This window comes from Takifugu flavidus, chromosome 17, assembly GCF_003711565.1.
Source record: "Takifugu flavidus isolate HTHZ2018 chromosome 17, ASM371156v2, whole genome shotgun sequence".
NCBI classification, from domain to species: Eukaryota; Metazoa; Chordata; class Actinopteri; order Tetraodontiformes; family Tetraodontidae; genus Takifugu; species Takifugu flavidus.
Genome location: NC_079536.1, coordinates 760,001 through 786,151, shown reverse-complemented (window position 1 = coordinate 786,151; position 26,151 = coordinate 760,001). Strand labels below are relative to the sequence as shown.

The following is a 26,151-nucleotide window of genomic DNA, read 5'->3' as shown; positions in this document are numbered from 1 at the left end:
ATAGGAAACATGTAGTGTAGAAAATGGGGGCAGCTCTGCTCATGAAACTGAACAGAACAACACTTTTATTTAAAGAAAAAAAACAAAAAAACAGCGTTTCTAAGATTCACACTCAGATTCCTTTGACCTTGTCAGAGACAATTACACACACGCGCGTCGACATGTTTAACATGATCATGTAATTCATGATGATAACGTCATCAGTCCAGCGTCACTCACGACAGGTTCGGGGGGGCTGCTCGTTAAAAAAGACACAGTGAGAATGTTGCACTGACGCCCATCAGAACCATCCGGACCCGCCTGCGGAGCTCGTCACCACCTGACCCCCACCGACTGATCAATTATTGCTATCAAAGGCCGATCCGGGATCCAGATGTTGAGAAGGGCCCAGTCCAAATGTTAGGAGCAGCTGATGGAGTCCAGGTGTTGCTCCTCTGCAGCCATGGCAGCCGCCTGCAGCGCCTCTGTGTCGCTCTGGAGCGTGTTCAGCTGCTTCCTCTCGCTGTGCATGTTGTTCTCATGGCGCTTCAGGTCCGAAGCCTGAAAGCACAGGTGGACGGAGAGCTGAGCACAGGCGGCACACGAGCACAGGCGGCACACGAGCACAGGCGGCACACGAGCCGCGGCTCCTAGCAACAGCCGTTACCTTGGCGAAGGCCTTGGTGCACGATCGACAGACAAAGGGTTTCTCTCCTCTGTGTCTCCTCTCGTGGTCCTTCAGGTGAGACTTGTGTTTAAACGCCTGCACACAGGTGAGACACAGACAGTCAGACAGGTGAGACACAGTCAGTCAAACGGGTGAGACACAGTCAGTCAGACAGGTGAGACACAGTCAGTCAGACAGGTGAGACACAGACAGTCAGACAGGTGAGACACAGACAGTCAGACAGGTGAGACACAGACAGACAGGTGAGACACAGTCAGTCAAACGGGTGAGACACAGTCAGTCAGACAGGTGAGACACAGTCAGTCAGTCAGACAGGTGAGACACAGTCAGTCAGACAGGTGAGACACAGTCAGACAGGTGAGACACAGTCAGTCAGACAGGTGAGACACAGACAGTCAAACGGGTGAGACACAGTCAGTCAGTCAGTCAGGTGAGACACAGTCAGTCAGACAGGTGAGACACAGACAGTCAGACGGGTGAGACACAGACAGTCAGGTGAGACACAGACAGTCAGTCAGGTGAGACACAGACAGACAGGTGAGACACAGTCAGACAGGTGAGACACAGTCAGTCAGACGGGTGAGACACAGACAGTCAGACGGGTGAGACACAGACAGTCAGACGGGTGAGACACAGACAGTCAGGTGAGACACAGACAGACAGGTGAGACACAGACAGTCAGACAGGTGAGACACAGACAGACAGGTGAGACACAGTCAGACAGGTGAGACACAGACAGTCAGGTGAGACACAGGAGCCCACCTTGTCACACATTTGGCAGGCGAACGGTCTTTCGTTGCTGTGAACTCGTTCATGTTTTTTCAGGTCAGGAGCACGAATGAAGGACTTCCCACAAACGTCACACCTGTAGGGCTTGAAGCCTGTGTGGATCTTCAGGTGTTCTGAAACACAGGTGATCATTTGATCAGACTTTGGGGTGTCAGTTGTGACTCTGCTCCCGGGCCTCCTTTAACCTGCTGCTGTTATTTTGATTCTGAGGATAGCACACTTAACCAGGGAGCTGTTAGCCTATGAAGATGGACGCAGGCGTTAGCGGGCGCCGGCTAAGCTAACGCAGGAGTTTACCTTTCAGGTGGGCGTGGGCTAAGCTAACGCAGGAGTTTACCTTTCAGGTGGGCGTGGGCTAAGCTAACGCAGGAGTTTACCTTTCAGGTGGGCGTGGGTGGTGAAAGCTTTGTTGCAGATCTCACAGGCGAACGGCCGCTCAGCTGAGTGAAGCTTCTCGTGCTTCCTGAAAGTCACACATGGGAAAGTTCACCCTTCGTTGTCAGGTGAATGGTCAGGTGTGCAGGTGGATGGTCAGGTGTGCAGGTGGATGGTCAGGTGTGCAGGTGGATGGTCAGGTGTGCAGGTGGATGTCAGGTGAATGGTCAGGTGTGCAGGTGGATGTCAGGTGAATGGTCAGGTGTGCAGGTGGATGGGCAGGTGTGTAGGTGGATGGTCAGGTGTGCAGGTGGATGGTCAGGTGTGCAGGTGGATGTCAGGTGAATGGTCAGGTGTGCAGGTGGATGTCAGGTGAATGGTCAGGTGTGCAGGTGGATGGGCAGGTGTGCAGGTGGATGGGCAGGTGTGCAGGTGAATGGGCAGGTGTGCAGGTGGATGGTCAGGTGTGCAGGTGGATGGTCAGGTGTGCAGGTGGATGGTCAGTGAATGGTCAGGTGTGCAGGTGGATGGTCAGGTGTGCAGGTGGATGGTCAGGTGTGCAGGTGGATGTCAGGTGAATGGGCAGGTGTGCAGGTGGATGGTCAGGTGTGCAGACAGACAGGTCAATCCAGGTGTGTTATCAGACAGGTTGTGTGGTTGACCTGTGTACGTACGCGAGCCTACTCTCGTCCGGGAAGGTCTTCCCACACACCTGGCAGGCGAGCTGCTCTCGGTGTCCGTACAGCAGGTATTCGAACTTCATGTCGGCCGTGGCCGTGGACCAACTGGGCGGGTGCTCGTCCTTCACCTCCCCCATGCTGTCTGCGAACGCCAGGGTCTGCGTGGTGTGGTGCTCCTGCCCGAGCTCCTTTGGCTCCGCCTCCATCTCGGCCACCACGTCTTGGTCGTAGCAGGTTACCTGCGCAGGTGAGAGTCACCACTGAAACATCACGGGGAGGAGGCGGGGCCATTTCAGCTCCTACCTTGTGCACGTCCTCGTTGGTCAGCTCTTTCAGGATGGCCTCCTGGACGTGCAGCGCCGCGCTGGGCGACTTATCCAGCACCTGATTCGCCGACGCCTCGACGAGGTCGTCCGCGGGGGGGGCGGCGTCGTCGTGTTCGCCGAGCACCTCTGCGTCGGCCGCCAGCTGCGCTTCCGGCGGCAGCGCCATCTTGACGATGTCGTAAGGAAACTTGTCTTTGTCCTCCGAGGAAACGTCCCGTTTCTGCGGCGACACCAAGGCGTGAAAACGGCGCCCGAAAGCGAAGCGCGGGCGGTCCCCGGAGGACAGGTGCGGTCGATACCTGCGAGCAGAGCTTGTCGAGGAAGCGGATGCCGAGGATCTGTCCCGACGACATCATCAGGTTGACGTCTTTCTTCTTGACTGAGATTTTGGCCGTGTACATGTAGTTCAGCACCTCCTCGAAAATGTCCGAGCGGATGAAGTCGATCTCGATCACGGACGAGTTGTCGACCTGAGGAGGCAACGGCGAGACAGGTGAGGTGGGCGGGCAGAGTCCCCGCAGGTGGGCAGTCATCCCGCAGGCGAGCACCTCGTGCTTCTTGAAGAGCTTCTTGAAGTAGTTGGAGCAGGCGGCGAGCACGCAGCGGTGGGCGCGGAACTTGACGTCCTCCACGACCACGGCGATGTCGCAGTGCTCGCCCTCCAGACGCTGCTCGTTCAGCAGCTTCAGGAAGATGCTCTTGTGCTCGTTGTCCACGTACTTCACCGTCTCCGCCATCTGCAGTCGATGGGTCTACGCAGAACGACACAGAGCTACTGGCGACACCATTTATTTAAGTTTGTGGTTACTTTGGTCGAGCGGGGTCGTCACGTGGTTTCCACTGGTTAGTGCAAAGGTGTGAAGCTGAGGTGAACAAGAACTGTTTAAAAAGGCGCCACAAAGTTTCCGGGCCGAGGCCACTTTATTAGAATGACACCGGATTCTTCCGTAAACCCACCCAACAGTTCATGCACCTCTGCCGCGGACATGCGCGCGTGTGCACGCGGGCTGTGGCGCTAGCTGGCGAGGCACGGACCCGTTAGCTGTTAGCAAGGCGCCGAAACGCCGCGGTTCTTCGGAACATGTTCCGTCTGGTTGCGAGTCCACGCTAATGTTCGGGTTCGGGAGGGGAGGCAGCGGGGCTGGCGGCGGCGGCCGAACTCCACATTTACCCTCCAGACGGTCCGGATCCACCAGCTTTAACCGAAACCCGGATGACAACAACAACAGAACGGCGGTTAAACTCAGGCCAGCGTTAGCTCGCGGTAGCTAATCACACATTAGTTCGTGCTTTCTCCCGAACTTCCGTCACTTTTTCGTCGGTCATCGTCGCCCTGTGGGCTTTTTTTCCGCGCGTGACAAGTGTCAGGGGTGCAACGCGGGGGCAGAACCGTAGGTTCGGGGGCAACAATGTTCGTGTAAATGGCGGAATCTGGCCTTCCGCTCCGCTAAAATGGCGCTCGTCCTCAAACTGCTCTCCGCCAAATGCCCGCCATCGCCGTCGGTGGGCTCAGCACCGCCGTCCCCGGGACACACGCAGGCACGCGAGCGGCGGCGGCGCCGCGGCCTCGGCGACACGAGCGAGAAGGGCTCGTGCGGCCATGAGCGGCTCGAGAGCGCGCAGGCATCCCCGCGGAAACGTCGGCCCGAGCTCGCGTCGAGGGGAGCGCGGCGCCGGAGGTGCGCGGTCTTACCTTCACAGCAGCCCGATACGAGTGTGTTCGTCACGGTGTGCCGGCGCGCGGGGAGCCGGGAGCCACTTTGTCTGGTTGTTGTTGTTGTTGCTGAGCACGAGCACAGAGCGGAAGGCCGCGCTTTGCGCCAGCACGCACACACTGCAGGGGCACGCAGGCAGCGGGCCAAAGATCCTCTGTGGGCGTGATGGATCACTGGCTGGAACGCATGCGCGGCGGGGACCGGGCCTTCCCGACACCCGAAAGACCCGAGAACGAGCCGCGGGTCCACGACCGGACCGCCCGACCCAGTTCTGTCCGAACCTTCTGCAACTGTGGCGTTTCCCTTTATTTATTCTGGAGACACTATAGTGGCGCACCTCCCTTTCATTTAAGCAAAACCTCAATAAATCTAGGAAATATAGCGAAACCAACCAAAATAGTTCACTAGTTTAGTCGGGATTATTAATCTCCAGAGAGGACGCCTCAGTGACATTTATGTTTCCACTCATCTTCCTTAAACTGTCACCAGAACCAGTACAGAATCACTTTAATATTGAACAGCAGCTTTAAATCCACAGTACCAGCTTATTATTTCATTTAAGGTTCTGTTCAGTTAAATCCAGCAGAATGTGTCCACCCATCCAACATTGGGGCTCAGGGTTGGGGTTAGTGCTCACATTAGGGAGGCCCGGCAGACCAGAGGCTGCAACGCTCATGATGGGATGTTCTTGGGTGTTTCTGGACACACAATCCAGATGTAATGTGAACAAAACGTTAATAACAAAGAGGTTCGAGAGCATGAAATGGCAAATCTGAGGAGGTGTAAGTGTACTGTGGATATTGGTGGGTAAAAAGGGATTAAATATGAAATAACCTGCATTAAGCTCAGGACCAGAACCTATCGGAGTAAAAACAGATGAAATATGAAGCCTGAGGGACAGATTCTCTTTCTAAAACCCACCTCACAGGACCCACACAAAAAACATCTTCCACCATCTGTTGCAAAACTACAATACCCACAAATCCCTGCGTCCATGGAAACGGGTGAGCAAGAAAAGATGTTAAAGACATTTTCCTCTTTTATTCAGCTACACAACGATCAATGAGTGAGATATTACCACCAATCAGATATTAGATTAGCTGATCAATCACAGCAGCTCGTACTGCCTCAGGTGCATTCGCTGGATGATGTCACGGCAGTCGTTGAAGACACGGCGAATGTTTTCAGTGTCCACGGCACAGGTGAAGTGAGGGTAGCAGTAGTGCTTCCCATCGCCGCTCGCTGTGCTGATCCTCTGAGACACAGACGGGTCAGAGAGACACAGGTGTGAGCAAAGGGAAGCAAGACAGGTGAGAGCACAGGGAAGCAAGACACAGGTGAGAGCAAAGGGAAGCAAGACAGGTGAGAGCAAAGGGAAGCAAGACACAGGTGAGAGCAAAGGGAAGCAAGACACAGGTGCAAGACACAGGTGAGAGCAAAGGGAAGCAAGACACAGGTGAGAGCACAGGGAAGCAAGACACAGGTGAGAGCAAAGGGAAGCAAGACACAGGTGAGAGCAAAGGGAAGCAAGACACAGGTGAGAGCAAAGGAAGCAAGACACAGGTGAGAGCAAAGGGAAGCAAGACACAGGTGAGAGCAAAGGGAAGCAAGACACAGGTGAGAGCAAAGGGAAGCAAGACACAGGTGTCCAATCTCAAGAAGTAGTTTTATACCAGAAACTCATCTCTGATGAAGAACTTGGCCCTGGTCACTCGAGGGTCTTCATCAGCATCTGGAACAGCTGAACACACACACACACATTTTTCTTCTGTGTCTTCTCATATGTTTTTTTTTAAATAATTTTTCTTTCTCTACCTTCAGTAGGAACTTGGTAGTTGTTGTATTCAGGAAAATAATCCTCCAGTTTGGATTTTCCTGCCAGAATTTTGTCAGCAAGAACATCCTGTTTGTTCAAGAACAAGATCACCGAGATGGTCTTCAGAAACCTGCAGCCAACCAGCAGACAGGGTTACAGGCGCACAGCAGCAGCCTCAAGTACCAATGATGAGGGCAGAGGTTCTGTGGTGCACCTGTTGGTCCAAATGGATCTGAAGAGGTCCAGAGACTCCCGCAGCCGATTGGTGGAGTTGTCTTCTCTGATCACCATGTTGTAGCTGCTGCTGGCTGCTACAAAGATGATGGCTGTCACATCTCAACACAAACACACACCAATCAACCAATGGTGAACCACCAGATGTACAACGATTGTCACCATTTGTCTCACCATTAAAACACTGAATCCACTTCCTGCGTTCATCTCTCTGTCCTCCAACATCAAACATGCTGCCAGACAGACACAGACAGACAGACGGACACAGACAGACACAGACAGACAGACACAGACACAGACACGGACAGACAGAGACAGACAGACAGACGCGTGTTAACCAGGTCAGAATCATGTTTTAGCCTTCATGACCTTTCCAACCAGCGAGGAGAGAGGTGGAGCAAGACTCACTGGAAGTTGACCTTGTCCACCTGAAACCTCGTCTCAAAAATTCCCGAGGTCAAGACTCGGCAACGCAGCAAATCCTGCGGGAGGGAAACGAGGCGGAGACGCTTTAGCTTTAGCTAGCAAACACTCACAGGTGATTGGACAGTTTCATACCTGGTCAGTAGGTGTGTAATCTGTCCTCCTCACTGAGTCCAACCTGTCCATGAAGCTGAGAACACACACACACACACACACACACACACACACACACACACACACACACACAGAATCTAGAATAACTCAGGAAGGAAGCATCAGTCCCAGAATGATGACATCATCCAGGAAGTCACCTGTTCCCCCCCCACCCTCATTCATTCAGGTGTGTGTGTGTCTTACTACTTAGCACAGTCGATCAGCTGATATTCATTTGAGCGTTCGAAACACGCCTTGACGCCATCGTCCTCCCACAGCTTCTGAGCATGCTCAAAGAACTCCTGCAAGAGGGCGGGAGGCAACAGGAAGTGACGTCAGAGTCTGTCAGGCATCGAGTGAAACTCTGCAGACCACCGAAGACCAACATTCACACCCGGAAACCTTCACAGAACACAGACTTTAGCGGTTGACGCAGGATTTCAGCTAGCTTCAGCTAGCAATAGCAGCCGTGGCGTCACTGTGACCTCAGGTGACAGCCCATAATCACCTGAGCGACACACATCACGCTGTCAGGACATTTGAGTGGGTGGACAGGTACGCCAGCGGTGAACCCTGCTGACCAATCAGGAGCAGCGACAGAAGAAACGCTGTTCTGAGGCAACACAGGAAGACACTTGTTTTGTCTTTCTTTGCCCTCAAGAGATGTAAGATGTTTGAATAATGAGGTCTCAGGTGGAACACACACCAGCGGAGGCACAGGCGCACACACACATGCGTGAAGGTGGTCCTGCGAGGACTGGGTCCCATGTAACTTGTTACATCAGGTCATTAGTGTTATTAAAACAAACAACCTGCTTAAGAGCTCTCCAGGTATGTTAAAGACCTGCTCTGTGGGGTCAGGGCTCGAGGTTAGACCACAGCACAAACCCATGCAGAGTGTGTGTGTGTGTGTGTGTGTGTGTGTGTGTGTGTGTGTGTGTGTCAGACGGGGGCGGGGGGGGGCGGGTACCTCTGTGTATTCAAAATCAGACAGTGGAGCGATGCTTTTGATGTAGTCGACTCTGAACTGGTTGCCAGGGTTACCCAGAGCTATCGGAGGTGTCAACATGCTCATGGCTGAGACAATGGTCTGAAACAGATCACACGCGCGTGCGTTAGCGTGCACGTATAGCTGTGAAGTAACCCACGGGGTCATGTGACCTACCACAATGGCATCCTTCACGTTCTTCCTGATGTCTTGAATCTTCTGTTGTTTCTCTCTGGAAGAAAACAGGGTTTCGAACGTTCAACCAGTCAAACAGCAGCAGTTTGTGGATCGACCTGGATTTGTGGAAAACCTCCCGAAATTTCAGTCCTGGTGGTTTCAGACGCTTTTAAATCAGATGAATTCACACAGGCAGAATTTAAAGTAGATAAAAACATCCTCTCATGTTCACCAACAGCCAAAAAACATCTTTTAATCTTCATCATCATCATCACTTTCGTAGGTTTTCACAATAAAATGCAAACTCACTCGGTATTAAAACCATCAACGTGAAGAATCCTCATCTGCTTCACTATAGTGCTTTTACCTGATTCTCCTGCACCTGCAGACAGGTTAGAGAGAGACAGACAGGTTAGAGAGAGACAGACAGGTTAGAGAGAGACAGACAGGTTAGAGAGAGGCAGACAGGTTAGAGAGAGGCAGGCAGGTTAGAGAGAGGCAGGCAGGTTAGAGAGAGGCAGACAGGTTAGAGAGAGACAGACAGGTTAGAGAGAGGCAGACAGGTCAGAGAGAGACATGCAGGTTAGAGAGAGACATGCAGGTTAGAGACAGGCAGGTTAGAGAGAGACAGGCAAGGTTAGAGAGAGACAGGCAGGTTAGAGAGAGACATGCAGGTTAGAGAGAGACAGGTTAGAGAGAGGCAGACAGGTTAGAGAGAGACAGACGGGTTAGAGAGAGACAGATGGGTTAGAGAGAGACGGGTTAGAGAGAGACAGACGGGTTGGAGAGAGACGGGTTAGAGAGAGACAGACGGGTTAGAGACAGACGGGTTAGAGAGAGACAGACGGGTTAGAGAGAGACGGGTTAGAGAGAGACAGACGGGTTAGAGAGGGACGGGTTAGAGAGAGGCAGACAGGTTAGAGAGAGATGGGTTAGAGAGAGACGGGTTAGAGAGAGACGGGTTAGAGAGAGGCAGACAGGTTAGAGAGAGACAGGCGGGTTAGAGAGAGACAGGTGGGTTAGAGAGAGATGGGTTAGAGAGAGACAGACAGGTTAGACAGACAGATTAGAGAGAGGCAGACAGGTTAGAGAGGCAGACGGGCGTCTCACCCAGCAGTAAGAGTCGGTGTGTGGCTTTATACGCCTGTCGCTCTTTCTGCAGCTGCCTTTCGATCTTCTTGTTGGCTTCTCTCTTTGATTTTTCATCCAGTCGTTCTTCCTCTGTCTTCCCCCCCAGACAGCCCATGTCCAGAACAGACCAGCAACAGACCTGCAACAGACCTGCAACAGATCAGCAACAGACCTGCAACAGACCAGCAACAGACCTGCAACAGACCTGCAAAAGACCAGCAACAGACCTGCAACAGACCTGCAACAGACCAGCAACAGACCTGCAACAGACCTGCAACAGACCTGAACCAGTACAACCAGTCGGTCAGAGGAGCCGGTGAAACATCAGCTCCTGAAGAAAACTGGCGCCTTTTCATGCCCCTCATCATCATCATCATCATCACTGTAGGAAACCTTCATCACCTGAACACCTGTGGTCACCTGTGATCACCTGTGTCCAGGGTCACTGACGCTATATTTCCAAACCAGTAAAACCAGTAGTTCTTACCTTCAGCTGATCACTGAGCCGTCCCGTCTCTGTCCATCCACATCCAAGAGGACAGAAATCTGCCTCAGCCAACCAGCATCTCCAGGACCCTGTTCAGGGGACCGGCAGGTGCTGGTGATCGTTGTCAGAGGTTCTGCAGCAGTGGAGCACCTGAGCGCTCCGCTCTTGTCAGAGGTTCTGCAGCAGTGGAGCACCTGAGCGCTCCGCTCTTGTCAGAGGTTCTGCAGCAGTGGAGCACCTGAGCGCTCCGCTCCCCCTACCTGCCTCATTAGTCCGGTCTCTTCAGGGATTCACTGTTTTTTCCTCGTATCTTTGTTGCCCGACAACCAGGTAGAAACAAACCCGACGTGAGCCTAAACCAGCACCAGCGATGTGAATGGGCCCGGTTCAGACCCAAAGCGAGGACACTCGCTGATCCATGAAGATGGCTTCAGAACAATCTGGCCCGGTTCAGCCTGGTCGTGACACTCGCATCAAGGCAGAAAAACCAAATCAAGCTCGTTTGATTACAACCTCTTTATTTTTGATTCAGGTGGAAAAACCCAATATTGGTGGACACCACTTTGGTCCGGCCCGGTCCGGCTGGTCCCTCCCGGTCCGGCTGGTCCCTCCTCACTGCTTCGGTGGACGGGGTGACGTCAAGTCTTTGCTGACTGGAGATTTCAGCCTGAGGGTGACAGATCCAGAACAGGTCTGGAACGAGTCCAAATGAGACCCTGAGGCCAGGAACAGGACCGACTGACCTCTGCTGCTGGTCTTCACAGAACAGGCCGAGACGCTGCGTCTCACTGCGGAACGAACTCTGGAAGACAAGAGTCAGAAGCCGGGTCTGAGCAGAACCGGTCCAGTTTACAGAAGGTGTACCAGTACCAGGATCTCTGCATCTATGGAGCTCAGGCTGGCTGATGCTTCCTGGAGATGCTTCAGCTGGAAAGTGATGTTGTTCTCGAAGGTCTGCAGCAACGACAACCTACAGAAATACACAGGTGTGTCAGAGGGGCGGGGCCTCGGTTGATGGACAGGTGTGTCAGAGGGGCGGTGCCTCTGGTGATGGACAGGTGTGTCAGAGGGGCGGGGCCTCGGTTGATGGACAGGTGTGTCAGAGGGGCGGTGCCTCTGGTGATGGACAGGTGTGTCAGGGGGCTGTACCTTGATTGATGGACAGGTGTGTCAGGGGGCGGTACCTTGGTTGATTGACAGGTGTCAGGGGCGGTACCTTGGTTGATTGACAGGTGTCAGGGGCTGGTACCTTTGTTGGACATGTGTCAGGGGGCGGTACCTTGGTTGATTGACAGGTGTCAGGGGGCGGTACCTTGGTTGATGGGCAGGTGTGTCAGGGGGCGGTATCTTTGTTGATGGACAGGTGTGTCAGGGGGGTGGTACCTTGGTTGATGGACAGGTGTCAGGGGGCGTACCTTTGTTTATGACAGGTGTCAGGGGCGGTACCTTTGTTGATGGACAGGTGTCAGGGGGCGGTGCCTTTGTTGATGGACAGGTGTCAGGGGGCGGTACCTTTGTTGATGGACAGGTGTCAGGGGGCGGTACCTTTGTTGATGGACAGCAGCGAGCAGGGCTGAAACCTGTTGCTGACAGTCTTTCAAAGACCGAAGGACTTCGGCCTCAACGTCTCGCCAGCAGCCCTGAAAACAGTCTCTTAATTAGGTTTCATGATCAATACCCGATATTGGCCAACCTATTAGTGATCAAACTTAAATATAAATATAAAATATATAACTACAACTGACGGTGAAGTGCTCCTCTAACTGCATCTTGAAGGTTTTGAAAGCGGTCATGACGCCTCTGCTCAGGTCTGCCTTTAGCTCCGCCTCCGATGCTAAAGCAGGAACTTTGCTCTCATCTTCCTCCTCCTCCTCCTCTTCCTCTTCCTGTAACTGATGTCCTGCGCTCTTATGGGCCGGCTCAGCCGCAGGTGTGTCGGACAGGTACCCTTCATGTTCACAGAGCCAGTTCAACTCATGAGATTACAGTATCCATGGTTACAGAAGAGCATTAGTGCTGGGGCATACAAACACATTAACTGACATTAGATCGTAAAAAGTGTATATAGTGTGTGTGTGTGTGTGTGGTATACATGTATACTGTACTGTATAGTGCATGAAAGACAAAGATAATGTGTGAACAAAATTGTCTAAACATTACGTTTTCTCTTAACGGCCAAACAGGAAGCAACTAATCAAAAGTTAACTTCTGTGTCACGTTTTTGGCAAAGTCCTAAAACTTATAACTGTGTTTGTGAGCTAAAAGAGAAGTAGCCCTAGCAACTCTAGCAACTCTAGCAACTCTAGAAGCTCTAGCAGCTCTAATAGCTCTAGCAGCTCTAATAGCTCTAGCAGCTCTAGCAGCTCTAATAGCTCTAGAAGCTCTAGCAGCTCTAATAGCTCTAATAGCTCTAGAAGCTCTAGCAGCTCTAGTAGCTCTAGAAGCTCTAGAAGCTCTAGCAGCTCTAATAGCTCTAGAAGCTCTAGCAGCTCTAATAGCTCTAGCAGCTCTAGCAGCTCTAGCAGCTCTAATAGCTCTAGAAGCTCTAGCAGCTCTAATAGCTCTAGCAGCTCTAGAAGCTCTAATAGCTCTAGCACCTCTAGAAGCTCTAATAGCTCTAGCACCTCTAGCACCTCTAGCACCTCTAGCACCTCTAATAGCTCTAGCACTCTTCTGTAAACAGAGGAACGGAATCATACCGACCTGAATCTGCAGCAGCTCTCTTCCTGCTGGAAGCAAAGATCTCCTGGACAGGAAACCAGCAGGTGAGAACTCTGATCTGAGTCCCAGTAGAAAGAGCCCAAATGTCAACACACCTTTCTTACAGCAGTGCTGCGTCCTCCAAACATCTGCGTCTTCTCTGGCGAGACGTTTAGCCCCTCCCCTACAGGACACCAAGCGACCTCCGTCGGTGAGCCCTTCCTGTCAGCGCCTGTATCGTGTCACACACCAACAGACACGCTTGTACGTGCACGTCTTGTCTGTAGATCTGACCCTTCTCGTGTCAGTTTGTCAGTCTCACCGGATTCATACGTTGGTGTTGATGTTCTCAGCTGATCGAACTGGAGCTCTGCTCGGCTCCTGTTCACATTCTGAAAACAACAGTTTCTCTGGGCAAATCAATCAATAACGGTGATTTAAGTGGAAGAAATCCTCCCCTTATTCAACCCTCGGCAGGTAAATTAGGTGGTGGGCGGTCAGAACCAGCACACGATGAGAGCGTGGCGCTCATTTTTAATAAAATTCTTTGCATACAAGGGGCAGGTGTGTGCCACATACTAGTGCACACTGGGTAATGTAGTGCAGCCATCAGAGCCCATCTCTCACAAATCAGAGATGGATGCAACAGGACAGGGTACGAAGACAGGATTGACCAGATACCAGTACCAGCCCACAGCTCTGATCAAAAATCAGGTGTTTCCCATCATCTTACCTTCACCACACTGTTGTCTTCATCACCGCTGCTTGGAGAGGACAAAGGCAAAACTGCAGAGAGAAAAAGAACAGGAGAGAGAAAGTCAGAATTGCTAAAGGTCAGGGGTCATAGAGTTCTGGTTAGCATGTAGGGAACAGGAACTGTAATGGGTGCTGGGCAGGTGAAACCACAGGTGAAAAACATTCTACCTCGAAGGTGACTAATGCAATGGAGATGTAATACCACCCGTGTCCACCAGGGGGACCCCTGCGCCCACAGACTCACTCTTCAGGTGACTTTCTTTCTTGGGTTTCTTCCTGCTGTAGACTCTACAACTGACGTTGGGCACCCGCACTGTACCATCGGTCTGTTCCACGTCGGTGAAACACCTCACCTCCTGTTAACAGAGTCCAAAAAAAATAAAAGAAAATCAGGTCCAAACATCTCCTAACTGAAAGGGTTCAGTGCATTAGTTTGGTTTTACTGGAAGCCAGTGGAACCGACATGCACCTTATAGACTCTCCTGGCAGCTTCCTGCAGCTGCTCATGGTGTTCAGAGTCAAAGGTCAGCGCCACCGTTTGACCACTGCAGTTGTGGTGCGTGATGGGCTTGTTCAGATGGACCCTCAAGATGGCCTCCAGCCCGATGCATCCTGGGAAAGACCAGCGAGAGGCACGAGCTGAGACCGGTTTTATATGCATCAGGGAGCATCAGATCAGACGTGCTTTAGTACTGACCATCATGTTTAAGCTGAAAACTGTAGTGATCCACCGCCTCCCTCAGCAGGTGGATGGACCCCCACAGAAAACCCTCGAACCAAGAATACGAGACTCCAGTCTGGTGGTCTGTGACTGTACTCTGATAATGGTACCGACTGTACCTGGGGATCATCGACGAAGAAGCTGACACACTCAGAACTCAAGTTGAAATCAATCCAGAACTTCTCCAGCTTGTCGTCTTTGGGAGGAAAGAGCTGCAGGAGAAGCGCGGTTCAGTCGGGGAGAAACAGTCGAGGGAACAAGCAGAGGCACGTTTCACCTGGGTGGAGCCCAGAAACGCCGCCAGGCAGGGGAAGGTGTAAACCCTGGACGACAGAACGCAGCAGCCAATTAGACTCACACCCTTTGGTTTCACGTGGTTAAAGACACACAAACCACCTTCTGCGGTCACCATGGAAACTGTTGACGAAGTTGAGGAACCGGCGACAGTCCTGAGAGACGGACGAGACGGGTCAGAGGGTTTGAGGGCTGAGGCAGTTACCGGCTGACCACTGACCACTTCGAAGTCTTTGTCCGTGATGTCACAGAAGGCAGCGCTGATGTCACCGCTGGAGAACCAGCGACGGGCTCTGTGGTCGCGCTGCTTCCTGGGCGTCAGGCGACACAGAGCCTCCGACAGGCTGACCTGCAGCTCGTAGTCTGAAACAGACGCACATCAAAGCATCAAGAGGAGAATTCACCTGGGAGTTTGATCATCAGAAGGAAAGGTTCCTGACCTCCCACCGTCTGGAGGGCTGCTGCCATCTGACACCTGACAGACAGACAGGTCAGCGGCAGGTGCACAGGTGCGCTCACCACAGCAGAAAGACACGTGAATGTCACGTTTACATACATGACATCAGCCATGTTGTGGTTGTTCTGGATCAGCCTCCTTTGCTCTCGAGTCAGACCCTCCATGATGCTGTTAAAGGTTCTGATGGCCTGAGACAAGAACACACCAGTGACCGATCGGGACGTCCCAAAGGTTCTGGGCCGACCGGCTTGGTTGGTTCTGAATATGAACTCAGCAAAGCTTTTTACCTCCAGCCTCATTGAGAAGGGAAGATCTGGTTCCAGTGCAAGCTGGGCCAGATGGAGGAGAACCACAGACAGCTGACTGACTAAGACACAGACGGGTGCATCGATACAGGTGAGACAGGTGAGACAGGTCAGGTTAGTCGGAAAAACATGATGACAGCAATGGTAAACTAACCTGGGAGAGAAGACTGAGCCAGCAACTGCATGGGAGACAAAGGGGGGGGGGGGAGGGGGGAGAGGAGGGAGGATGAGGGGGGGGAGGAGAGAGAGAGATAGGAGAGGGAGGGGGGGAGAGAGAGAGGAGTTCCTTCTTTCTTTCTTTTTCAGGACCCTTTTCCCTAGTTTCTTAAGAGTTTTGAGAGACCTTTCTTCTCTCTCTTTTTCTCCTTTTTTTATTCATATCTTTGCTGCTCCTTTTTCTTCTTCTCTGCTTTTTATTTTCTCTTTTTTTTCTTCTCTCTATCTCCCTCTTTCTTTTTTCTTCTCTATCATTCCATCCTTCTCTTTTTTTACTCCCCTTTTTTCTCTTGTTTTCTTACTCTCTCTCTTAGACTTTCTTTTTTTCCTTCTCTCCTCCTTCTTTTATTCTTTCTCAGGACTTTTTTCTTCTAGAGGGGGAGAGAGATTAAAGCATTAACCTCCCTTATTGCCCCCCCTCAGCAGCTCCCACCATGAAGAAGTCCAAGAAGGCGTCTGTGAGGCTCAGCAGGTTCTCAGCGTCTCTGTCACAGACGATCACATGATGCAGCGCCTCCGACCAGAGCAGCACCTGAACACACAGCGTCAGAGCCACACACACACACACACACACACACGCGCGCAGCCACACACACACAACACCTCACACCACACACACACACCACACACACACACACACACACCACAACACACACACAACGCGTTTCTGCTGCAGGATCGTCGTTACTTTGGCCGTGAGTCCTTGGCTGACGAGGGTCTGCAGGTGGGCCCGGTCCTCCGAAAGAAGGTCCAAAGTCTTCATCACAGTCAGAACCCGGCTAAAACCAGGCTCACGCAAGTCCTGAAACAGAACATCCTCTCACGTATCAAAAACCATCACCACACACACACACAGGCTCACACACACGCTCACACACACGCTCACACACACACACTCTCTCTTACCCGGGTAACCAGCTGGTTCAGTCTGTTGAGAGTGCTGCTGGTGAGACCTTCGTGTTGCAGAACCGACACCAGTCCTGCAGGATCGTCCCGGTTCAGACAGTCCTCCATCTTCACTTCCAGCTGAAACACGCGCACACCTAATTTCAGCGATTCTTTCACCTGCTGGTCAGTGCATACAGACGGACTCTAGGGGGCGCCCTAGGCTGCAACAAATCCAGACATTTACACACGTGGAGGGACGGAACGCGCCGCCATCTTGGTACAGGGTTAGCAGGGGCTCAAAGTAGACTTACTCACGATCGTTGGACTCAATTACCAAGTTTGCTCAAAACATCACACATATCTATATTGGATACTTCAAAAATAATGGTTTTACTACCCAAATACAAATTTTACTTAATGTTATTGGCATACAAGCTTCCCACAAAACTGAAAACATGCTGGACTTTTGTGCTGCATACAGATGCTGTAATGAGCAGAAGATTCAGCCCAAATGTTGTGGGAACACTTTTCATAGGTAAGATGCAAGTAAAGGATAATACAGGTTGTTATATAGCAACCCTGGAACACTTCCAGCCTATTATACAGGGGATTGCTGCTTAAATAACTAATCCAAGACAAAATGTTGGTTAAAATGTGACGTTAGGAATCAATAAGCGTAGTTTTTGTGTAGTTTGGGATCAGTTAAAGAAGCGTCTGCATGTTTCTGAATAAAGTACAGTCCACTTTCTGAGGCCAAAAACTTGCATTTTATTTATTCTATTTTATCAACTACCGACAAAAGCTTCCAGGAAAGCAGAGGAGAGCCAGTGGACTCCGCTCAATTAACTGCTAATTAACTGATAATAGTAGCAATGCCAATATAATGAAACAATGATAACTATAAAGCTTATTATATATCATACTTCAGTATAGTGTTTTAAATTAGTAGCTAAACGTTTTCAAGTTGCTTTTGTTCCATTTATGACTGTAATAGCTGATGTTTGTAACCTATAAATGTGTGATTTATGATAATTGTGTAGAAGCTTAATTCCTCTATAGAGAAGCCAGTAGCACTGTACCAAGATGGCCGCCCTGTAGGCACACGGACCCAGTGTGGCGTCTTGATCCCATTTAGCCACATGGGATCAACCGCCAGAACCCTGCGGGCTGTTTCCGGCCTGTTTCATCCCATCGACCTGATTGATCTCATTTTTAATGTCGACTCAACATCTGGAAGCTTCAGTTGAAACTGCTCGAACCGCCTCCGATCAGAGGCTGAATCCATCAATAGGTTCACTCACCATCACGTCTCCCGTCCTTGCGTGTGAGGAGCGCGTGCACAGCTGCCCGCAATTAACGCGCTCGCAAATGCGCAGGCGCACTGCTGCAACCGGGGCACGTGATCAATTATCAATCAATTAAGGAAGGAGCGAGGCTTCGGCGCCGCGCGCATCTGTTTCCCGCTATAAATCTCTCTTTTCTTCACAACTGAGATACAAAACTGGGGAATCTATAATCAATAACACGTACACAAGGCAATCCTATGATTATTCACTGGAGTCTTGGGCCGGTCTCTTATACTGGGACACTTACTGGTTCTGCTGGTGCAGAGGGGGAAGATGAGCGACTGGACTGGGACACGCACAGACTCTACCTGTGCAGGTGAGGTCACGTTACGCGTGTCCTCGTGTCCTCTAATTGATGACAAATGAGTTTATTTGTTTTAGGAGAAACACAGAAGTGTTTGCACAACACACACACAAGAGCTGTGTGTGTGTGTGTGTGTGTGTGTGTGTGTGTGTGTAACAGTTCCATTGATGTGATTCCGCGTGTAAAATAAAAGAAACTTGTTATTATTTCCTCTTAGCTCAATATCTCGGCCGATCTTTGCCTACACCCCCCCCCCCCCCGCCTCCCAAAACACCACCCACTCCAGCATCTGCCCCCCCCTCCACCCTCCTCGCGCCTCTGCACTCACCTGTTGATCGGTCCTACCTGAGGCTCACTACAGCCGCACGCGACGAGCCGCGAGACGCACGTTCTCTTTGTTCCGAAGCCTCAACCTTCTGACCCGATCTGGACCGGAACCAGAACCAGGACCAGGACCAGGATCAGAATCGCGATCGGAAGGATGTCACGAGCGGAGGAGCGCGAGGACTCAGACTGCGTGTGTTCCGTCGGAATGAAGTTCACGTGGGACATCAACGACCCTAAACTCCCGCAGGTAACCCGATTAATAATCAATAATCGATGGACGGAAGTCGTTAGTTGAATCAGGACGATCAAACTTTGGATGAAACATTTGATTAAAATGTCCATTTTTTGAAACACTTTGAGTCTTTGTGAACTTCACAGGACATTAATCAATCACCGTTTTAGCTCGTTAGGATGATTTTAGCAGGTTAACTATTGATCACGTGACGTTTACTCCGATGTCAAACTTTCATTATCACTTTTCAGATGCAGCAACGTTTGATTGTTCAGTCAAAATGAGCCATTAAAAATGTAGCAATGCAACAATTGTTCCCCCGAAACGTCACTGCAACATTGTGCATTTACATTAAAGACATTAATAACAGACATAAATCTATGAAATCATTAGATTTGGATGTTAATGTTTGATGTCTTTCAACAGTTCAGCCTCATTCAGTAATGTTCAAATAATTAAAAACATCAGTGAAAAAGTTACTATAAAATAAACAAAAATTATTATTATTACCTTTTTTTTATTATTGAGCAAAAATTTGATCTGAATTTTCTGATATTCTGAACAGATGTTTCACACACACGCACACACACACACCACACACACACACACACCACTAATTGAACCAAGAACCTTTAGATCACCAGAGTGACCACAGGTGCCCCCCCAACATGTTCTGATGTTATTTCAAGGTTATTCAAAGATTCTGTGTGTGTGTGTGTGTGTGTGTGTGTGTGTGTGTGTGTGTGTGTGTGTTGTGTGTGTGTGTGTGCGTGTGTTTGTGTGTGTGTGCGTGCGTGTGTGCGTGTGTGTGTGTGTGTGTCGTGCGTGTGTGCGTGTGTGCGTGTGTGTGTGTGTGTGTGTGCGTGTGTGTGTGTGTGCTGAGTCAACTCCTCTCTGTTGTTGCTCAAACAGTAAAAACTGGTTTCTATATTTCTATTTCCATGAAAACGTGTAAACGCTCCGACGCTGATCAATATCATCACCTTTGTATCAAGACTAATCGTTAATTATCATTAAACTCCAGCGCAGTCGTCAATAATCCCTCCGCCTCATTATTGTCGTGTTATTGCTGTTTATTTGTGTTTAGCAGTGAGGATTGTTGATTAGATCCGGACGTTGTGTTGATTTATGTTGATTTATGACATTATCGTTATTTAAGCGTCATTTCAGGTGTTTCTGCAGGTTTAAAAGATCCATCAGACACTTTTAATATGACTCAAACTGTCTGTCTGCCTGCCTGTCTGTCTGTCTGCCTGCCTGCCTGCCTGCCTGCCTGCCTGCCTGTCTGCCTGTCTCTCTGCCTGTCTGCCTGCCTGCCTGCCTGTCTCTCTGCCTGCCTGTCTGCCTGTCTCTCTGCCTGTCTCTCTGCCTGTCTGCCTGCCTGCCTGCCTGTCTCTCTGCCTGTCTCTCTGCCTGTCTCTCTGTCTGTCTGCCTGCCTGCCTGCCTGTCTCTCTGCCTGTCTCTCTGCCTGCCTGTCTGCCTGCCTGTCTCTCTCTGCCTGCCTGCCTGTCTGCCTGTCTCTCTGCCTGCCTGCCTGTCTGCCTGCCTGTCTGTCTGCAGGACATGAAGCAGTTCGACTCGTTCCAGGAGTGGACTGACGGCTACGTCCGCTTCATCTACAGTGGTGAGAACGTTCACACGCTGACACAGTGACATCATGACCTGCTGAGGGTCTGGTTACCACGTGACCCATCCCAGTTGGCTGGTGACGGCCCCCCTCAGGAACAGGTTAGCCTGCACTCCAGCTGTGTCCCGTTTGTTTTCAGCGGAAGATAAGAATGCTCAGAGACATCTGTCTGGATGGGCCATGAGGAACACCAACAACCACAACTGCCAGATCCTGAAGAAGTCCTGCCTGGGAGTGGTGATCTGCTCCCGCGGCTGCAGCCTGCCGGACGGCTCCCGGCTGCAGCTGCGCCCGGCCATCTGCGATAAGGCCCGGCAGAAACAGCAGAGTAAGTGGATCCAGAACCAGTTCCTGCCCCGCCTCCTCCCCCACATTCATCCAACCAAACTGCATTTCAGAGAAGCTGTGTCCCAGCTGTAACGCTACGCTGGAGCTGCTGCCGTGTCGTGGTCACAGCGGTTACCCGGTTACCAACTTCTGGAGGGTGGACGGGAAGGCCATCTTCTTTCAGGTCAGCACCGATAGCTTGTACTGAAGCTCAGACCACAAACATACATTAGCAAACATATGAAAACTGCTGCTGCTGCTGCACAGAAGATCTGAAAGGCGAAATAAGGATGGAGAACATGAGGAACCATGAGACCCAGATGAGCGCAGTGCAGTCAGAACGTTCAGAACCATGCAGTCGTATGTTAGAATCCAGAATAGAAGGTCTTCCAGCTTCCATGATGGCTAGCGAACCAATGAGCTCAGTGACTGGACTGAACCCACACACATCTGGAAAAGACTAAAGGACATTTCTGCTGCTCTGAAGGTTCTCTTGAGCTCCTTTATTAGTGGAGGAGGAATCAGAATCCCCTCACAGCTGGTTGTCCGACCAAATACACCAATCTGGGGAAATTGAGCTCCTGTTCCCGTGTGCTGAAACAACTACTCATCATCTTTGGAGACAATAGACACATCTCATGTGCCTTAATTGGACCTCAGACATATCTGGAGAGATGTCTCCATCCACCCTGACAGAGCTGGACAGGAAGAAGAACATCCGAACACGTCCCAAATCCAGGAGTGACAACTAAGTGAAGAAGGCTGGAGGCTGCAAATGTTGCTAAAGTTGCTTCAACCAAGTGATGGAGAGTCTGAATCCTCACATCCATGAACATCTCCGTTTAGAGGATTGTTTGAACAAAGTCTCTGACCTGAAGAAGATACGTGAAGATGGAGACCAGACGCTGACTGAGACGCTCCTCTGTCGTATCCACACATGAAGAGAAGGATCCTCACACCTCGTTAGCCCAGGACCTTTTCAGCTGGTTTATTAGACTCATTAGAACATCACGTGGCGACTGAGGCAGAGGATCCTCCAGATGTGACAGATGTTTATGCTCGTTGGTTAACAGCAGTGTTTGTGGTCGTTGAGCTGCAGTTTTACCATTTAAACATGAAAGAAGATCATTCTGAGCTAGTTTAAACTGGATTTTGATGAGTCAACTTGGGTTCATATCAGACCATAAAACCTTCAAACCAGGTGTGACGGACGCGTGTTAACAGGTGCTGGATACTTCATGCAGGATGTCCATCGACTATCAGCTTTGAAGAAAATGTTCTCCTCTGGGCGATTTGTTGAGACATTTCACCGCCGTCCACGCCTGAAGTTTATAAATGTGACATTAAAGGTCTACACAGGTAGAACCTTATGGCCTCACTCAGATCTCCACACGTTCTGCACCAACACAGAGATGGAGACCGTCTGTGGGTCCTGATATCACAGATGAAGGTGAAGCCGATTCCAGAAACTCCTCACAAACTTTCCTTTGTGTGGTCCAGGCTAAAGGAGTCCACGATCATCCCAGACCAGAGTCCAAGTCAGAGACTGAAGCCAGAAGAAGTTCAGTGAAGAGACGAGTGAACTCTCCTCCGTTCACTCCCAAGAGGCGCCTGATCGAGACGCAGGTGAGCTACCGACGGACACACAGCAGCGTTCCAGGGTTGGGGTGTTCATGCGTGTGTGTTGCTCCTCAGGCTCTCGGCCCGGCCCTCCTCTCCTGTGTGGACTCATCAGACAGGATCTCCTTCATCGAGCCAAGTTTCCCACAACATTATCCAGCGTTCCAAAGCCCAGAACCATATTACAACCCCCATAATTCCCTTGGGGATGTTTCATCTGGAATTCAGAAGCCTTCCAATCCAAGGCTTTACATGGGCCGCCCTGGCTATGAATTTCAAGGATACTTGACCTCCCCTTCGTATCCCATGACCTCTGACCTCTGTGACCCCAGGTTAGACTGCTGTGCTGGACACATAAATGGGTTTGATAAAGATGCTGAGATTTGAAACCAGGTTTTGAACGAGATCATGAACTCTGTGCAGGGTCGCTCCAGTTTTGGGCTCATCCTCGTCCTCCACGCCATCATCGGGTTCTCTTTCCACGTCCTCCTCCTTTGACCCGCAAGGGAAACCTCCTGCAGGCTGGAAGGACCTCCTGAAGAGTTCCACTCCCTATGGTGACAACCACCATTACTACGGTGCGGACTACCCCTGCCGCTACCCCAGCAATGCCCCTGGGTCTCCAGCAGCGCTGCAAACGATCATCACCACCACCACAAAGGTCAGTCCCACGCGAGGCTCCGACACGCTCAGATTCATCACGGTATTTAAAGTCTTGGCCTGTCCTCCTCAGGTGTCCTATCAACCGTGTCCGAAGCCTCCATCTGGCCTTCCGTCCTACCAGTCCTGTGCCCCTCCCAAAGCACCAGGCCTACCCAGCTGCTCCACCTTGTTGGACGAGGCCTCTTCTTCATATTCCACTGAGGTCAAGGTGATGGAGGAGCCCGGGGGCGTCATCAAGTCCCTGTCCTTTCAGCCGGAACCCTTGCAAACCAAGACTGAGCGAGCCGATGGCTGCGACTACCGTTACACCTACCCCAACACGTACCGCTACGAGGACTACTGAAGAGCTCCAGGAGCACCAGGACAAACCATTGTTGGTGCACTAGAACCTTTTTGAAGACATTTCTGGACTTTTGTTTCCCTCAGCTCCTGTATTTAAGGACCCTGTAAGTAAAGAATACCTGGAACGAGAGTCTGGATCCAGCGTCTTCACCGCCACTCGGACCCCACAACCTGTGTTATTTGTGTTTTCATGGTTTGTTGTTTTTTTGTCCTCCAAACGTCGGTCATTTCTTTCAGCATCATCAGACTCACGATAGCTTTTGGATTTTGGAATCGAGCTGTTTCCATTGTTCAGAGATAAATTTGAACCACAAAAGACCTCAGAAAGAAAAAGAATGTTGTCTTTTTCCTTTTTGAACGGGAGCGAGTGAAGCTTCTCTCCTGGTTTTCACATCTTCTGGCTTATTTATTGAAGTTGTAAACCTGTAGAGTGACACTGATGAGACAAGAAACTTCATTTCTTGATTAAAGAGGTGACAAAGTTGTTTCACAAAAACAAGCTGCAACCTTTTTTCTTTCCTCTGGAAGTGAAGGCGACTCTCTCTGTAAAGGGCTCCTAAAGTCCAGGCTTCACATTTATATTTATATTTATATTTTTAAAAGGTTCCGTCGTCACTGGCGAGGCTGAACTCAGTTGTTGAGATCTGTTTAGGTTGCGCAACACTGCGATCACCCGCAGCAACGTCTCCGAAGGATCACGAAAATGAGGTAATCTGATAGCGAAGATATAATCAACGTTATTGATACACTGAAATCTCAAGGTAAAGATCTGAAATAAACACTAATGCTCACTTATGAGTTGGAATCAGTCGTCAGTCGTTTGATCCTCAACATCTCTGTTAATCTCCTCAGTTGGACCCCCCCCACCCCCCCACCCCACCCCCGTTTAGGGACAATGCAACGGAAGATCAAAGAGTCCGTGTTTTCAGTCTGTATGAGAAATAAATGTTGTTTTGACAAGAACACGTCAGGACAGGAGTCCTCACTGTCCCCAGCGTGAACCTTTAAAACCTCCGCCACTCTTTCACTACCGCCCATTAAATCAGTTCTTCGGGCCTCTTTCATCGTCTCACTCGTTACCTTCCTGCAGTTTACATGAACGTCCATCAGAGCGTAATTATCCTCGCTGGCTGGACGACCGTTTCACCACCCACTCTGATCCAGACACACACGGGGGACGCCAGAACACACGTCCGACCAAATCCAGATCAGAGCTGCCAACTCAGGTGTCTCCACAGGTGAGTGACCTGACGCAGCTAAAGCGTCTGAGTGCTTTCACACTGCTGTGTCTGTAGGGCGGCTGTTCACCTGTAGCTCTGAGGACACTCGGAATGCTGCCAGTCAGCTAGCCTAGCCTAGCTCAGCTAGCCTAGCTCAGCTAGCCTGCTAACTGACTTGTTTTTGTTTTGTCAGACGTGAGCGTCAGAAGATGATTTCTATTGCAGCACCGCCTTGCTCACCAGCGCATGTCTCACCTGCCCCTCACCTGTAAACCAGGTGAGCTGAGCACAGATAATCCAGAGCTGTGTAATTCTAGCCTTTCACCAACAATCTCTTCATCTCGTCTTCTTATCATTGTATCTTCCTCTCTGCTGATCTACATCGCTGCCTTTTCACACGCACATCACTTCATCCCTCCCCTACGTCTTCTTCTCCACTAAATAAATCATCCGTCTGACACCAGATACTTTTCAAAACATCGACACATCCTAACTTCTGCCTCCATCCACTCGTCCCCCAGCTGTGATGTGGCTCCGCACTAATGGATGTTTTCAATTTGATGCTACATGGTTGTGATTTACAACAGACAGACAGATGTACAGGCAGGCAGACAGACAGGCAGGCAGGCAGACAGGCAGGCAGGCAGGCAGGCAGGCAGGCAGACAGACAGGCAGGCAGGCAGGCAGATGTACAGGCAGGCAGACAGGCAGACAGGCAGACAGACAGATGTACAGGCAGGCAGACAGGCAGACAGGCAGACAGGCAGGCAGGCAGGCAGCAGACAGGCAGACAGCAGGCAGGCAGGCAGGCAGACAGGCAGACAGGCAGGCAGGCAGGCAGGCAGGCAGACAGACAGGCAGGCAGGCAGGCAGGCAGACAGGCAGGCAGACAGACAGACAGGCAGGCAGACAGGCAGGCAGGCAGGCAGACAGGCAGGCAGGTAGACAGGCAGACAGGCAGGCAGGCAGGCAGGCAGGCAGGCAGGTAGACAGGCAGACAGGCAGGCAGGCAGGCAGACAGGCAGGCAGGCAGGCAGGCAGGCAGGCAGGCAGGCAGGCAGACAGGCAGGCAGGTAGACAGGCAGGCAGGCAGGCAGGCAGGCAGACAGGCAGGCAGACAGACAGACAGGCAGACAGGCAGACATTAATAGACATATTTTAACATACAGAGTTGGTGCGACATCCTGAATTTGTATTTAGAGAACTTCAAATTTGTTTGCACACTTTTAAATTCCAACAGGTGACCTCAGTTTTCCACAGAAGGAGGCACACAGCTCTCACCTGTGGACAGCTCACCTGTGGACAGCTCACCTGTGGACAGCTCACCTGTGGACAGCTCACCTGTGGACAGCTCACCTGTGGACAGCTGGACACTCCCCTGTACAGGTGTATCATGTCCCGGCTGGAGGAGACCAACATATATGAATCTATAACAGATTATAGTGGAGCATGTGGTGTGTGTGTGTGTGTGTGTGTGTGTGTGTGTGGTGTGTGTGTGTGTGTTGTGTGTGTGTGTGTGTGTGTGTGCGTGTGTGTGTGTGTGTGTGTGTGTGTGCGTGCGCGCCTGTGTAATATAACCTAGTGTGTGTGTGTGGATGTATTCGTGAGAAGTCTTATCTGGCCGTTTGACTGCTCCTGATGTACAGTGTTGTTAACCAGCGTGACGGCTGCTGTGATTGCATCAGCCCTGATAACATCTGTCTTGGCGGCCATGTTTACTCATCAGGATGTTTCTGTGAGTCACGGCTGGAGATAACGAGTTTAACGTGGCCCTGCTCCCTGGCAGCGGTCTGGAGGTTCTCGTGCTCCTAATGTCACGTTGAGGGCAGCGCAGGTGTAGAGCG

General features: G+C 51.0%; 4 protein-coding genes and 1 long non-coding RNA gene across 7 annotated transcripts; 2 read left to right on the top strand and 3 right to left on the bottom strand.

Annotated features, from left to right (window-relative positions):
* Positions 1-12: 12 nt before the first annotated feature.
* Positions 13-4,679, bottom strand: zbtb14 (zinc finger and BTB domain containing 14). Of its 2 annotated transcripts, XM_057013548.1 has the most exons (9): positions 4,531-4,677; positions 3,386-3,589; positions 3,137-3,307; positions 2,815-3,057; positions 2,506-2,750; positions 1,834-1,919; positions 1,430-1,569; positions 647-742; positions 13-540 (listed from the first exon to the last, which is right to left on the bottom strand). In XM_057013548.1, exons 2-9 carry the CDS (start codon positions 3,572-3,574, stop codon positions 400-402), a joined length of 1,311 nt encoding a protein of 436 aa, XP_056869528.1. In that variant the 5' UTR covers positions 3,575-3,589; positions 4,531-4,677; the 3' UTR covers positions 13-399. The 2 variants fall into 2 exon arrangements, with proteins under 2 accessions (XP_056869528.1, XP_056869527.1); XM_057013547.1 differs by having other exon boundaries at positions 3,137-3,589; positions 4,531-4,679.
* A 743-nt stretch (positions 4,680-5,422) lies between these two features.
* Positions 5,423-6,796, top strand: LOC130514150 (uncharacterized). The gene is made up of 2 exons (XR_008946939.1): positions 5,423-5,556; positions 6,435-6,796. It is a non-coding gene; the product is annotated as an uncharacterized LOC130514150 (long non-coding RNA).
* LOC130514149 (guanine nucleotide-binding protein G(olf) subunit alpha-like) lies at positions 5,550-9,749 on the bottom strand. Its single transcript, XM_057013550.1, has 12 exons — positions 9,454-9,749; positions 8,653-8,725; positions 8,344-8,398; positions 8,149-8,268; positions 7,383-7,480; positions 7,161-7,215; positions 7,011-7,084; positions 6,777-6,835; positions 6,583-6,703; positions 6,368-6,498; positions 6,226-6,293; positions 5,550-5,807 (listed from the first exon to the last, which is right to left on the bottom strand). The coding sequence occupies exons 1-12, from the start codon at positions 9,587-9,589 to the stop codon at positions 5,661-5,663; spliced, it is 1,137 nt and encodes a 378-aa protein (XP_056869530.1). The 5' UTR covers positions 9,590-9,749; the 3' UTR covers positions 5,550-5,660.
* A 713-nt stretch (positions 9,750-10,462) lies between these two features.
* On the bottom strand, positions 10,463-17,692 carry sycp2l (synaptonemal complex protein 2-like). The gene is made up of 24 exons (XM_057013358.1): positions 17,600-17,692; positions 16,317-16,436; positions 16,099-16,212; positions 15,844-15,942; positions 15,349-15,373; positions 15,177-15,256; positions 14,989-15,077; positions 14,873-14,907; positions 14,653-14,795; positions 14,535-14,587; positions 14,416-14,461; positions 14,258-14,350; positions 14,115-14,187; positions 13,887-14,029; positions 13,662-13,773; positions 13,395-13,447; positions 12,984-13,053; positions 12,778-12,893; positions 12,665-12,707; positions 11,707-11,909; positions 11,408-11,601; positions 10,832-10,931; positions 10,705-10,763; positions 10,463-10,628 (listed from the first exon to the last, which is right to left on the bottom strand). The coding sequence occupies exons 1-24, from the start codon at positions 17,600-17,602 to the stop codon at positions 10,574-10,576; spliced, it is 2,121 nt and encodes a 706-aa protein (XP_056869338.1). The 5' UTR covers positions 17,603-17,692; the 3' UTR covers positions 10,463-10,573.
* Positions 17,693-18,275: 583 nt separating this feature from the next.
* Positions 18,276-23,586, top strand: gcm2 (glial cells missing transcription factor 2). Of its 2 annotated transcripts, XM_057013360.1 has the most exons (8): positions 18,277-18,522; positions 20,069-20,132; positions 20,275-20,463; positions 20,534-20,646; positions 21,963-22,088; positions 22,158-22,414; positions 22,506-22,743; positions 22,816-23,586. In XM_057013360.1, exons 1-8 carry the CDS (start codon positions 18,430-18,432, stop codon positions 23,086-23,088), a joined length of 1,353 nt encoding a protein of 450 aa, XP_056869340.1. In that variant the 5' UTR covers positions 18,277-18,429; the 3' UTR covers positions 23,089-23,586. The 2 variants fall into 2 exon arrangements, with proteins under 2 accessions (XP_056869339.1, XP_056869340.1); XM_057013359.1 differs by having other exon boundaries at positions 18,276-18,522; positions 22,506-23,586.
* The last annotated feature ends 2,565 nt before the right edge of the window (positions 23,587-26,151 follow it).